Raw genomic sequence first — 13727 nt, forward strand, 5'->3', positions numbered from 1 at the left:
AAACCCACAGCTAATATCATGCTCAATGGTGAAACACTGAAAGCTTTTCCTCTAAGATCAGGAGCAAGACAACAATGCCCATTTTTGCGACTTCTTTTCAACATAGTATTGGTAGTTTTAGCCAGAACAATTCAGCAAGAAAAAGAAATAAAAGACATCCAAGTTGGAAAGGAGAAGTAAAATTTTCTCTATTTCTAGATGACATGATGTAGAAAACCCTAAAGATCACACACACACACACACACACACACACAAACTGCTGGACTAATAAATGAATTCAGTGAAATTGCAATATAAAAAATCAACGCAAAAAAATCAATTAAATTTCTATACACCAACAGTGAACAATCTGAAAGGGATATTTTAAAAACTAGTCAATTTAAAATAGCATCAAAAAGAATAATATTTAGGAATAAACTTAATAAAGGATGTCAACGATTTGTACATTGAAAACTACAAAATATTGCTGAAAGAAACTAAAGAAGGCATAACTATGTGGAAAGACATCTGATGTTCATAGGTTGAAAAACTTAATATTATTAAGATGTCAGTACTACCCAAAGCAATATGCGGATTCAGTGCAATCCCTATCAAAATCCCAATGATGTTTTTTGCAGAAATAGAAAAACACATCCTGAAATTCATAAGGGACCCTGAATAGCCAAAACAATCTTGAAAAAAAGAATAGAATTGGAGGTCTCATACTTCCTGATTTCAAAACTTACTACAAAGCTACAGTAATCAAAGCATTGTTGTAGTGTCATTAGAAAGGACATATAGATCAAAGGAATAGAATACAGAGCCTAGAAATAAACCCTCACACATATGTTCAAATTATTTCTGACAAGGTGCCAAGACCATTCAATGGGGAACTGACTTTTTTTCAATAAATAATGCAGGAAATATGGATATCCACATGAAAATGGATGAAGTTGACCCTTACCTTATATCATATAAAAAATTAACTCAAATGGATCAAAGACCTAAATGTAAGAGCTAAAACTATAAATCTCTCAGAAGACAACATAGGGGAAAAACTTCATGACAAATGATTTGGGAATGCTTTCTTGGATGTGACACCAAAAGCATAGGAAACAAAGAAAAGATAGATAAATTTGACTAAAACTTAAAATCTTTTATGCATCAAAAGACTATCAACAGGGAGAACTGTCAACCCTCTGAAACATGGTGCAGATGCTACTAGACTATCTGTGTGTTTTGAAGTTTCTGCCAAATCCAAATTGGAAAGAAACACTTTTCATACAGATAATGCACAACATTGAAAGTTAGGCAACCGGTAAGTTAGAGCTGTTTTCCTGGGGAGGAGGTTTGACTTCATTTAAAAAGGTGGTTGTCATAAAGAGAACATAGGCAAAACATTCTCTGACATAAATCGTACCAGTGTTTTCTTAGGTCAGTCTCCCAAGGCAATAGAAATAAAAGCAAAAAGTTTAAATGGGACCTTGTCAAACTTACAAGCTTTTGTACAGCAAAGGAAACCATAAACAAAATGAAAAGCAACCTACAGACTGGGAGAAAATCTTTGCAAGTGATGCGACCTACAAGGGCTTAATTTCCAAAATATACAAACAACTCATACAACTCAACAAGAAAAAAACAAACAACCCAATAGAAAAATAGGCAGAAGATCTAAATAGACATTTCTCCAAAGAGGACATACAGACGGCCAACAAGTACATGAAAAGATGCTCAACATCCCTAACTGTTAGAGAAATATAAATCAAAACTACAATGAGGTACCACCTCACACCAGTCAGAATGGCCATCATTAAAAAGTCTGCAAATATATGATACAGCAGAAACTAACACAACATTGTAAAGCAATTTTACTCCAATAAAAATTAAATATTTTAAAAGGTCTACAAATAAAAATGGTCATTGTTATGGGTTGAACTGTGTGTCCCCCCACCCCCCTTTCATATGTTGAAGTTCTAACCTGTAATGTGACTGTATTGGAGATAAGGCATTTAATGGAGATAGTTAAGGTTCAAGGAAATTGTAAGGGTGGAGGTGTGATCCTTGTAAGAAGACGAAGAGACACCAAAGATCTCCCTCTCTCCATGCACTTGCAGAGAAGAGGCCATGTGAAAACATGGTGTGAAGGTGGCATCTACAAGCCAGGAAGAGAGAGCTCACCAGAAGCCAACCCTGACAGCAACTTGATCTTGGACTTCTAGCCTCCAGAATTATAAGAAAATAAACTTTGTTGTTTAAGCCAAAAAAAAAAAAAAAAAAAGACAATAGAGTGAAAGACAACTCATGGAATGGAAGAAAATATTTTCAAATTACATATCAAAAAAGGTATTAACATCTAGAATATATAAAGAACTCCTACAACTCAACAACATAAAAACAAATAAACCAATTAAAATAGGTGAAGGACTTGAATAGACATTTCTCCAAAGAAGATGGCCAATGAGCACGTGAAACGATGCTCAACATCACTAGTCGTTAGGGAAATGCAAATCAGCACAATGAGATTTCACTTCACATCCATTAGGATGGCTATTATCACAAAACAAAAATAAGTGTTAGCAAGCATGTGGAGAAATTGGAACTCATGGGCACTGCTAGTGGGAATGTAAAATGGTACAGCATCTGTGGAAGACAGTATGATGGTTCCTCAAAAAGTTAAGAATAGAATGGTCATAGGATCCAGCAATTTTATTCCAAGGTATGTACTGAAAAGAACTCAAAGCAGGAACTTAAATATTTATACACCCGTGTTCATAGCATTATTCACGAAAGCCAAAAGGTGGAAACAACCCAAATGTCCATCAGTGGATGAATGGATAAAGAAAATGTGGTACATACATACAATGAAACATTATTCCACCATAAAAAGGAATGAATTTCTGATATGTGCTATAACATGGATGAACCTTAAAACATTATGCTGAGTGAAATAAGCCAGACACAAAAGGACAAATATTGTATGATCCTACTTATATGAGGACCTAGAGAAGCAGTTTCATAGAGACAGAAAGTAGAATAGTGGTTACCAGAGGCTTCCAGGGGTGGAATGTGGAGTTTCTATTTAGTGGGTACAGAGGTTCTGTGTGAGAAAATAAAAAAGCTCCAGACATGAATAACCTCCGGACATGAATAAATTGTGAATCTCTGTATTGTACACCTGTAACATAATGTACAGCAACTATACTTCAATTAAAAAATAATGTCTGTTAACTCAGAAATTAAAATGTTTTCAGTCAAAACAAAAGAAAGACAGCTTTTTAAAGAGAAATATTAAATGTGCCCATGCATGTAGCTGGTAAGTGCTAGAGCATTCCTACCCATGTCTACTGGATTCCAAAGACTTCTTTCTTTTTCTCATATCATTTGGATCCAACTCCAGTTGGAGTTCATCTTAATGGTGAAAGTTAATAAATAAAGATTAATGTATTTGAAACAGACATTGTAGGTACAAGAACAGCAAGTATGAGCAAAGCTGTAGGTTGACTGATCCAATCTCCTTTCTAGACCCTTCTCCCTTGCCTACCTCAACTCTCTAGTCTCTAAGTGGTAGAAATGATTTCCCAATGTCTCTTGCTGGTAGTAATATCCATGTGACACAGTTCTGGCTAATGTGAAATAAGCACACATGTGGAGGTTTCTGGCAAAGCCTTTGCTTTTCTGATCCAGGCACTAAGCCTTCTTATGTCCTAAAATGTACACAGATCTAGACGTGCAGCAGCCATCTTGGGCTCATGAGGAGAAAGAAGTGCATAAGGAGGAAGGCCTATATGTTAAGCAGAGCTGACTGGAAAGGTGGTAGGAGCCTGCTGGCATCATTCAGTGTTGGATGTTCACTCCACAATCTTTGAAGCTACTGTTATAGGGATTTCTGTTATTTACAGGGAACACAATCCTCACTGATAACATGTATATAAACAATTTTTTTTTTTGGCTGCATTGGGTCTTCGCTGCTACGCACGGGCTTCTCATTGTGGTGGCTTCTCTTGTTGCGAAGCACAGGCTCTAGGTGCGTGGGCTTCAGTAATTGCAGCACGCAGGCTCGGTAGTTGTGGCTCATGGGCTCTAGACGCAGGCTCAGTAATTGTGGTGCATGGGCTAAGTTGCTCCGCAGCATGTGGGATCTTCCCAGGCCAGGGCTCGAACCCGTGTTCCCTGCATTGGCAGGTGGATTCTTAACCACTGTGCCACCAGGGAAGCCCCCAGAGTAAATTTTTTATATGAGAAATAAATTAAGCATACAATCATCAGTTTCTCATGAGAGTTTTAGGAGGACTTTAGCAGCCCAAGAATTAGATATCTTAAAGATGTTAACTGATTATCATAGTATTTATAGTAGATGGTTAACCACAGACTGTCTTTGTAGCACTTAAAAAGTGATATCATCAGAGGTAGTGAATACAGATTCTTGGGCTAGGAGCCCTGTCTTCAGGGCTTTTGTGGAGAAGCAGATGAGGGACATGGGCCAGGGCAGGTTCTGGGGAGATGCCTCTTGTGTCTGGGGATGCCTCTTTGTCCTTTCTGGGCTGTAAGCTTCCTGGTCACTGCCCTTGTTCTCCTGTGTTGGGTTTTCCATTTCAGACAGCACTTTTCCAGGCTTTGTCCAATGTGGCTTATGGCCTCTGAGGTTCCACAGCCTTTTATGAAGTTTTACAGGGTGGCCTTAGTTGGAGGCCTGATTATGATTAATCATGTATGGGAATTTGAAATATGGGGGTTGCTGTTTTAATCCTTTTAAATTCTATTTACAGACATATGATGGAGATTAAATTGCTATTTAAGTGCACTTTTTTCTATAAATGCTGCCTAAAAATTTAAGTGTATGTAAATCAAAGGAACTGGCTAAACACTAAGATGATAACTCTGTTAATTTACTATACTAACAAGTTTTCATATCATTTCACAGTTATTTTGTTACAGAAATGGTTTGTAAATTCTAAAATAGCAAACAAAGTATGTTCCCTTGCTAATACAGTTTTTCTATAATATATGACACTGAATTGTTTATTCTTTTATATGTATTATATATTCATTTTTCTCCTTAAAAAATTATAATTTACTTTTTAATGTTTTAGACAGTAGAATTAAGGTAAGAACCCTAGTTTGAAAAATACTTGAGTTTATATGGCCTCAACTAAATTAAATTGATTTAGGGTCCAATCTGATTTTTTTGCAATTAATAGTTCAGTAAGACACAAAAAATATTTTTAAATCTACTAGAAAATTTCAAATCTTGTGACTGCATATTCGATCTAAGAGTTAATGTCAGTAAAAAAGTTTTGGTCCATTTTATGTACCTGGTGTTAGGTATTGTGTAAGTTATTTTTAAATTTTTATTTTTTTGCTACTAAAATAATTCATTTGATATTAAGTTGTGAAAGAACATTTGGGCATTATGTTTGGAGGGAAAATGGTGACAGATTATAATTTATCAGATACAGATTTCAAAAATAGACTTGTCCATTCTCACTTATGCAAGACATAGCATTTTACTAAGCTATCTAGTTCTAAAATTTTCTTTGAGTTATTGTGTGTGGCTAAAGTGATAAAGATTTTATTGTCAGTTTAAGTTAGTAGCATTAAAAAAGCAATAACATAATTATATCATTAATAAAAAACAAAAATATCTTCTCACATAAAAAGTATTATTATCAGAAACTACAGTAATGCAAGGGACATTTTATTACACATCAAATGAAAAACCTAAACACTAAAAATAATTTCTCATATTCTAGTAATCAGTGGGGCGACAGAGGCATCAGTGAATGTGTCAGTGAGAATACATGTGAACATTAGATGAAATACACAGCTTCATCTCAGCATAATCTAGCAATATCTTTTCTGATACAACCTACTTGACAACATTTCTCACTCAGTGTCATACGGAACAGTCTCTTTTTTCGGGAATGTTTATCTAAGCCTAAGTTTTTTAATTCTGAAAGACTTTTGTCTTCTGCTTCATTTTGTCTATTAAGAATAATTTTCTTAAATTCTTCAAAGTTAAGATTTGAATCCTTTAATGCAGATTGTTGTAGCTCTCTCAGTGATGGCTGCCTCTCAGACAGTGTTGCCTTCAGCTCCTGTGGCAAATTAGGAACGAATTCCAACAACATCTTTAAGGTTTCTGCATCTTTGGTGATGGAGGATGGCATGATTTCTAATTTAAAAAAGAGGGGGAAGAGAAAAAATATTCATGTTAAAGTACATCAGGAAAACTATAAAATTTTGCATAGACACAAAGGAAAGCATTGCCTCAATAGAGTTCAACAATACAACAGAATCAGGAAGTGTCCTGATATCTAAAAAAGCTTAGTTTATTATAGTTGGGCAGGTTAAACAACATTACCAAGGTTCTGCTTTACTCCACTCGTACCCTTGTCATCTCTCCTATGTCCCTTTAATGCTTTCACCATAGCACTTTTTTATCTCTGACACTTCTGAAGTCATCTTGATCCTCAAAAACACTCAGTTTGACCACGGATAAATTTTTATTACCGGAGTAATTTATTTCTATGACTAAGCAACTTCTGAGTTATGATAGTAATCCTTGAAAAGTATATTAATTATTTTAAACTATCAACTGTTCCATGGTGGCAAGTTACTGCTTCAGGATAAAGTTAAAAAGGCAGAATTTCCAACTGCTCTGATCTAGTAGGCAGGAGATACCAGTCTCTGATGCTCCTCATACATGTATTTAATAATTTCTCTTCCTTAGAGTATTTACTGCAAATCAGTAATGTCTTACTTTATGGAGAAATGGGTTAAAAGAACACTAACCAACAAATCACTGACTATAAGAGATTTTTAATCTGTTGTGGTGTGTGTCTACTGACTACTGTGTATGGTTTTTGTTCCAATGTTGTAGATCATAAACTATGCAAGTTCTGTGTGTTCCCTAGGAAGGGAGCCTGGTCTTAAGTACCCAGGATGGGTATACATGAAGGTTGAGACTTGGGCTGGGAACTTTCAGGGACCAGCTGACATCTTCCTTCTTTATACCCATTCAGTTCAGCTGAACATCCATTGATAGTTTCCATGTCTCTGGCTCTGCCAGATTAGAGATACAAATAAAAAGAAAACATCTTTCCTGCCCTCAAAAAACTTCCAGGTAAATTCTATCCTAACCTTACCTATCCCCATTACACAATTTTGAGAGTTACAGCACCAAAAAAATATTGAAACACAGATGAAGTTTAAATTATAGTGTAAACCTGGATCACTACTTGCTGTTTTTCATGGACAGCAAAACTGTCCATTTCAGCTTATAATAAGACATTCCTCCTGAAATAGTGGAAACAATGAGGTCAAGAGATATAAATCTAAGCATGGAAGATGGATTCCTGGGCAACCACTGATGCCTACAGATCAGAGAAAACCATGCCCCCTCACCCAGGCAGGAATGGTCTCGGCTCGTTCACTTCCTATGAGTTCTGTAGCAAGAATCTCAGCCAACAACAAACTTCAACAATTGGAGTTTTCAGCGGAAAGAAAACAATACTCTAACATTTTATTTTTCCTCCCAGTGTTTTCTCTCATTCAAGTTCCAAACTGGCACTGACAGATGAGAATTTATACCATTTTTTGGTAGTCAGAAATGTTCACATTTTCCCTCAATAAGACATCCTAAGTTCAATTCAATCTCCTCATAAAAACTCTCCTTGCTCTAACTTAAACCTTCTCTAATTGGAGCTTTATTGAATACAAAGAAAAGCTGATTGTAACTTTCCATATACTTAAAGACAGTTAATGAATCAGGCAAAACATTTGTAGTTTCTTTTACATTTATTCATAGGTTGTTGTTTCTGGCACTTTTTTTTTTTCAATTTAAAAACTTGTTATTTTGAAATACTTTTAAAGTTACAGAAAATTCACAAAAATGTGACAGAGTTCCCATATATCTTTTTTTTTTTTTAATTTTGGTAAGAACATTTAACATAAGATCTACCCTTTTAACAGAATTTTAAGTGCCCGATACACCATGATTATCTATAGGTACAGTGTTATAAATCAGATTTCTAGAAACAATTCATCTTGCGTAATTGAAATTTTATACATGATAATTAGCAGCTCCCCATTTTTCCCTCCTCCCAATCCTGGTAACCACCATTTATTCTTTGCTTCTATGAGTTTGACATTTTAGATACTTATAATAGTGGAATCAAGCAGTATTTGTCCTTCTGAGACAGGCATTTTTCACTTAGCATAATGTCTTCCAGGTTCATCCATGTTGTTGCATATTTTAGGATTTCCTTTTTTAAGGCCAAATAATACTCCATTGTATGTATATACCACCTTTTCTTTATTCATTCATCTGTGGATGGACATTTAATTTGTTTCCACATCTTGGCTATTGTGAATATTGCTGCAGTGATTATGGGAGTGGTAATGTCTCTTCAAGATCCTGATTTCAATTCTTTTGAATAAATACCCAGAAGTGGGATTGCTGATCATATGGTAGTTCTTTTTTTTTTTTTTTTGAGGAACTGCCACACTCTTTTCCATAGTGAATGCACAAATTTGCTTTCGCACCAACAGTATACTATACATGGGTTTCAATCTCTCCACATTCTTAACCACACTTTTCTTTTGTTTTTTGATAATAGCCATCCTGACAGGTGTGAAGTGATAGCTCATTGTGGTTTTGATTTCCATTTCCCTGATGATTAGTGATATACAGCATTGTTTCTTATACCTGTTGGCCATTTGTATGTCTTCTTTGGACAAATGTCTATTCGAGTCTTTAGCCCATTTTAAAACCAGGTTATTAGTTTTTTTGCTATTGAGTTGTAGGAGTTCTTTATATATTTTGGAAATTAACCCCTTATCAGGTACATGGCTTGCAAATATTTTCTCCTATTTCATAGGTTGCCCCTTCATTATTGAGTATGTCCTTTGCTGTGCAGAAGTTTTTTCGATTGATGTAGCCTCACTTGTCTAATTTTGCTTTTGTTGCCTGCATTGTACTCTTTATTAAAATTATTTTTTAAATTTATTTTGAAATATTTTGCAGTTCACAACAACTTTAGCTTCTGGAGTCTAAAAGATAATATCCTAATCAACCTGAATTCATACAAATGCCTCCTAATCAGTATATTTTGGACTAAACTCTTACTAACATAGACTTCTTCTAATTAAAAATATCTATCTTGTTTTTAAAACGGTATACTAACATAGACTTCTTCTAATTAAAAATATCTATCTTGTTTTTAAAATGGTACAGTGAGTATTATTTCTGCACGCATTGTGGGAAAATAACAATTTAATAATGTAAAAACAGAAACTATCGAATAATAGAGGTTTTAAACCTCATGAATCACAGATTATTGACATGTACTTCCAAAGTGATTCTTAACTAGTAATTTAAACACTTCCCTTGATCCTCACTTGCAGGCAATATTTTGTTAGATTATTTCCAGTCAAATTATGTACTGAGCAGTGACAAAGACAGTTCTTTAAAAATATTTTAAAATCACTATCCTCTTCTACAGAAATAGAAATTTGGCCAAATATCTAGATAGGTATAAATGTAGTCAGAAAACCATTTTTAAGCAACAATCTGGAGGCAACCTAAATGTCTACTAAGAATGGTTAAATATATATGGTAGATTTATGACGTGGAATACCAGAAAGAAATTTTAAATTATCTTTTTGGAGTCTAACAGTTTGAGAAGATGCTCACAATATAATGTTAAATGAAAATGCAGGAGATACACATACCTATTGCCAAATATTAATATTGCTTTCCATTTCCTCATTTATTATAGATATTTTCATTTTCTCATTAAATTCACAGATTTTTTTCAGTCTTTAATATCTAATGGTGCCTTTCATTTTTATTATTGTATTTATGTATATTTTTCAGTCTTTAATATGAGCATATTATTTATTCAGAAAAAGTGAAACAATGAAGCAATCTGGTCTTGCCTACTTTGAATCAGTGAATTCCTAAACTCTGTGGTACTCTTCTATTAATATTATACAAGAAGTATGTAAAAACTTGCATTAAATACATCAGTCTCTGACCAACAATGTAGAAAAGTTAGGTAAAAAACTTTATAATCATATTTTAAGTCCCATAAAAGGGCAGTAAATGTACTTAGTGTGCACAATGATTTTACATGAGGGTCACTTATATAGAGGATATGCATGTAGCCTATAAATATAGTTGTGAATTATCATAAATTGCATGTGTTATGAAATATAAAACAATTATTCATAATTGAGCTTGCCCTCCCTGATTTTAACATGACCCATTACAGTGATTAGACTAGGCTATACGTCAGTGAAAGTATCCATTGTTACTTAAACTTAGCTTCCAATTTATCTTTATAAATGCTTTATAACTTAACAAAGTGTTTTTTTAAAAAAATTCCAGATTTAATTCTGAGATCTTGCTTTTTTAAAGAAAATCCATTGCAGCTTCTAAATGCTTGAAGCGTCAATCATGTTTTCTGTTTTGTTTGGCTGAAGGGCAAACTTCCCTTGACTCTTGTTCCCCTTCAGTTTCTCTTGTAGACCATCAGGCCCTTTTCTTTCTCTTTAATCCCTTCTCTCACACATGAACTTCAAGACTCAGTTCAAAGAAGTGGGAGGCTAGGTCCTCCCCTTTGGTGAAGTTAACAAATAAAAATAAAAGAGTAAGTTTTCGATGGCATGGGCCACAGCCGAGCTTGCTTTTTTTTTTAAACAAAGGAGGAGGGTCGTTAAATTTAAGGCCCCCTTTTATGTTTACACTTCAGGACCCTATCATAGGTCTCTGCCCTATGCCCTTTGGTGCGCAAATACGCTTGATAACCAGCTCACACCTCACTGTTTGCCCCCCTGTCATCTCAAGTTAAGATGCCCTGTCCAGTTGCCCCATCCACCAGCAAGCCTTCAGTCCTGCCCTCGGACTGATCCTCTGGCCTGAGTGCGGATCCTCCGGGCTGAGTACGCCCCGCCTACTGTGGGTCTTTGAGCACTTACCTCCCTCTGTAGCTTCCTCCTTCTCCCTCCCTGCCCCGCCACCCGGACTGCCAGGAGGTGAAGGGCACCAAGTGCCTCTCAGGTAAGGCCATTTGCTGTTCCTGCTGCTTTCCCTCCCTGTGGTGAAATCCCGGGTGAAATCCTGACTAGAAAGCAAGTTACGAGGCAAAATCCCAAACTTTTAGGCACCGGCAGCTTCCGAGTCATGTGGGCCGCCCTTCCGATTGCTCGGCAGCCGAACAGCAACCAATGGGAAGTACGGAGCGGCTGGTCGGGGCGGGGGTTGGGTGCTCTCACCTGCTGGCGGTCCGGATCCCAGCCAAGGCTCCTCCAGGCTCAGAGCCGTTCGGCCCCAGGAGACCGAGCCACAGATCTCGACCCAGAGGCGGACTAATTCTCGGCCGCATGCCTTAATAAGGTCGTTCGTCCTCTGGCCTGAGATCTCTCTGGGAAGTTGGCTCAGTAGCAGCCACACCCCTAGCAGGTGGGACAAGAACAGGAGCGGCATCCTGGACCTGATCTCTTCCGCTCTGAGCTTTTCAGCCTTTCTCGAGATATTGCACCTGCTGTAGCCTACCGGCCTCCGTCAGTGTGCCAGTCCTGGCCTTTAGGTTGCTTTCGCTGCCTGGTTCCACCAAGATTTTATAGCCCTCTGGCTACCACTTAGACCTTGAGTCAAGGGTCCAAGCTCCACCCCTTTCCCCACCCACCTGTTTGAAATACCCCCTTCCCCCCACCAGCTCTGGTTCACCCTTACCAACTTTTCTCCATTTGCCCATCCTTCTGTTCGTGGCCCTTTTACAGTTGTTTGTGGGGTTTTTTTCTCTCTTTTTTCTTTCCCTCAAACCATTTTGTATACTTGGGTAGGGTTAGTCAATATTTGAAGTCTTTATTATAAAGCTAGGCATGGCCACTGTGCTAAATTATATCAAGAATAAAATTGAAATCACCCATATTCTCACAACCCAGCGTGAGCCTTCAAATCTAAATAAGATTATAGTTAGATTAATTAATATTGTGTCTGGTATATCAGTAAATAAAAATATAATGAATGAATGGATATATCGTTGACAAGAGAGGGAGAACTGATGACTTTTTATCTAAATCCTGGTGAAAACATTAAAATCCTCAATGCATCGCTTTAGGCTTGTACAGTATCCTGAGTTTACAATGCACTTTCTCCACTGACTTTCCTTGGACTCCTCTGGGACATAGCTTGATTGTAACCAGTTACGTGAGTATTTTAATTTGAGATTGTGTTCTGTGTCTCGAGAGAGACTAAAAAAGAAAAGAAAAAAAGCAATGGAATCCCACAGTTCCAGAAAGAATATTTTGGAATATAATGCAGATTACAGCATAAAAATTATATGATTATTTTATTTTTGCTGTACTCTATGTTTGCTGTATTTGGTGAGGTAATTTTTAACACCTTCTAATTTAACTTTTAAAAAATTCAATATAGTTTGAGCTGATATGTTCATTAAGGTTTTCTAGATGGACAGTAAACTTGTAAGTTCAAATAGGTTCATTTTTCAATAATTTATTTGCTTATTTTCATAATGTACTAGATTACCTCAGCTTCACCAGGTAAATCAGAGACCTGGAAGAAGTTAGGGTAGCTCTGAATTCAAGTAAAAAGTCAACAATCACTTAGTTACAAATATAGCTATGGAATAGAATAGTTCTAATTTGTAGATTGCTGCTAATTTTAACAGGGCGCACTCAGCACTGGTCATATGCTATGCATTGCATAATTGCTCAAAAAAATTTGACCAAAGCTGTGGGATGATCACGATAGTGCTTTTAGATGGGTTTCTGCTAAGACAAGCAATTTGGGACAGGCTTCTCAAAACTGAGGTTTGATGGTATTTTTGTGGGTTCACAGTTATTGCAAAAAATAATCCATTTATAGGGCTGTCCTCCAAAGTAACTGCTCATTTAAAATATAAATTTCCAGGGGAGTGTAATTTTTTACCTTACTTAGGTGATCTTATAGAGTCCTCACAACTGTCCAGTGAAGTGGCCATTTTCTCATTTTACAGAGGGAGGAAGCAAGCTGAGAGTAGTCAAGTTAACTTGTGCAACCTTGTCTAGCACATGTGCCAGATGTGGGCTTGCCCTACTGTTAAGGGTAACAGGCAAATTCAGGATTCATAGCCTTTATAGACACAACTAAATGGTATTTCATATTCTTAAAACAAATGCAACAACAAAACCCAAAGAAACCTCTTTAAAGAGAAAAACCAAATGTGTGCCATGCACACACCTGGAAAGTGCTGGAGCTGGGATTCCTACCCATGTCTACTGGATTCCAAAGCCCCCTTTCTTTGATTCCACTGTATCCCTTGGATCTAGCTCCAGTTAGGATTAATCTGCATGGTGAAAGTTAATGGATAAACAGTAATGTCTTTTAAACAGCTGTTGGAGGTACAAAGCAGTAAGCAAACCTATAGTAACAGCAAGTGAAACTGCCTCAGTCTCCTTTTTAGACCCTTCACCCTTAACTACCTCAACTCTCTCTACCAAGCTCAAGCTGTAAGTGGTAGAAATGATTTTCTAATGTCTCCTGCAGGTAGCAGTGTCCATGTGACATAGTTCTGGCCAATAGGACATAAGCACACAGGTGGACGTTTCTGGCAAAGCCTTTGCTTTTCTGATCCAGGCACTAAGTCTTCTTCTGTCCTCTTCTTTTCCTATCTGAAACACGTACACTGAGCAGCTGTCTTGGAACCAAAAGGTGGGGAAAATAGGAGGTAGCAACAGGAAAA

General features: G+C 36.6%; 2 protein-coding genes across 5 annotated transcripts in view; one reads left to right on the plus strand and one right to left on the minus strand.

Moving 5' to 3' along the window:
- The window catches only part of CD274 (CD274 molecule), a 167969-nt gene that overhangs the window by 48347 nt on the left and 105895 nt on the right, over positions 1-13727 (plus strand). The window lies entirely within an intron of this gene.
- Positions 5674-11554, minus strand: RLN1 (relaxin 1). Of its 2 annotated transcripts, none has more exons than XM_068552906.1 (2): positions 11257-11554; positions 5674-6151 (listed from the first exon to the last, which is right to left on the minus strand). In XM_068552906.1, the coding sequence occupies exons 1-2, from the start codon at positions 11465-11467 to the stop codon at positions 5811-5813; spliced, it is 552 nt and encodes a 183-aa protein (XP_068409007.1). In that variant the 5' UTR covers positions 11468-11554; the 3' UTR covers positions 5674-5810. The 2 variants fall into 2 exon arrangements, with proteins under 2 accessions (XP_068409007.1, XP_068409008.1); XM_068552907.1 differs by lacking the exon at positions 11257-11554 and adding an exon at positions 10960-11159.

The sequence above is a fragment of the Eschrichtius robustus genome, chromosome 10 (genome assembly GCF_028021215.1).
Source record: "Eschrichtius robustus isolate mEscRob2 chromosome 10, mEscRob2.pri, whole genome shotgun sequence".
Lineage (NCBI taxonomy): Eukaryota > Metazoa > Chordata > Mammalia > Artiodactyla > Eschrichtiidae > Eschrichtius > Eschrichtius robustus.

Excerpts from the sequence above, each read along its gene's own strand:
- RLN1 (XM_068552906.1), bottom strand. The coding sequence starts at position 11,467 with ATGCCGCTCCTGTTCTTGTCCCACCTGCTAGGGGTGTGGCTGCTACTG. Across the intron at positions 6,152-11,256 it reads GGGATCCGGACCGCCAGCAG|AAATCATGCCATCCTCCATC; the intron begins GTGAGAGCACCC and ends TTTTTAAATTAG.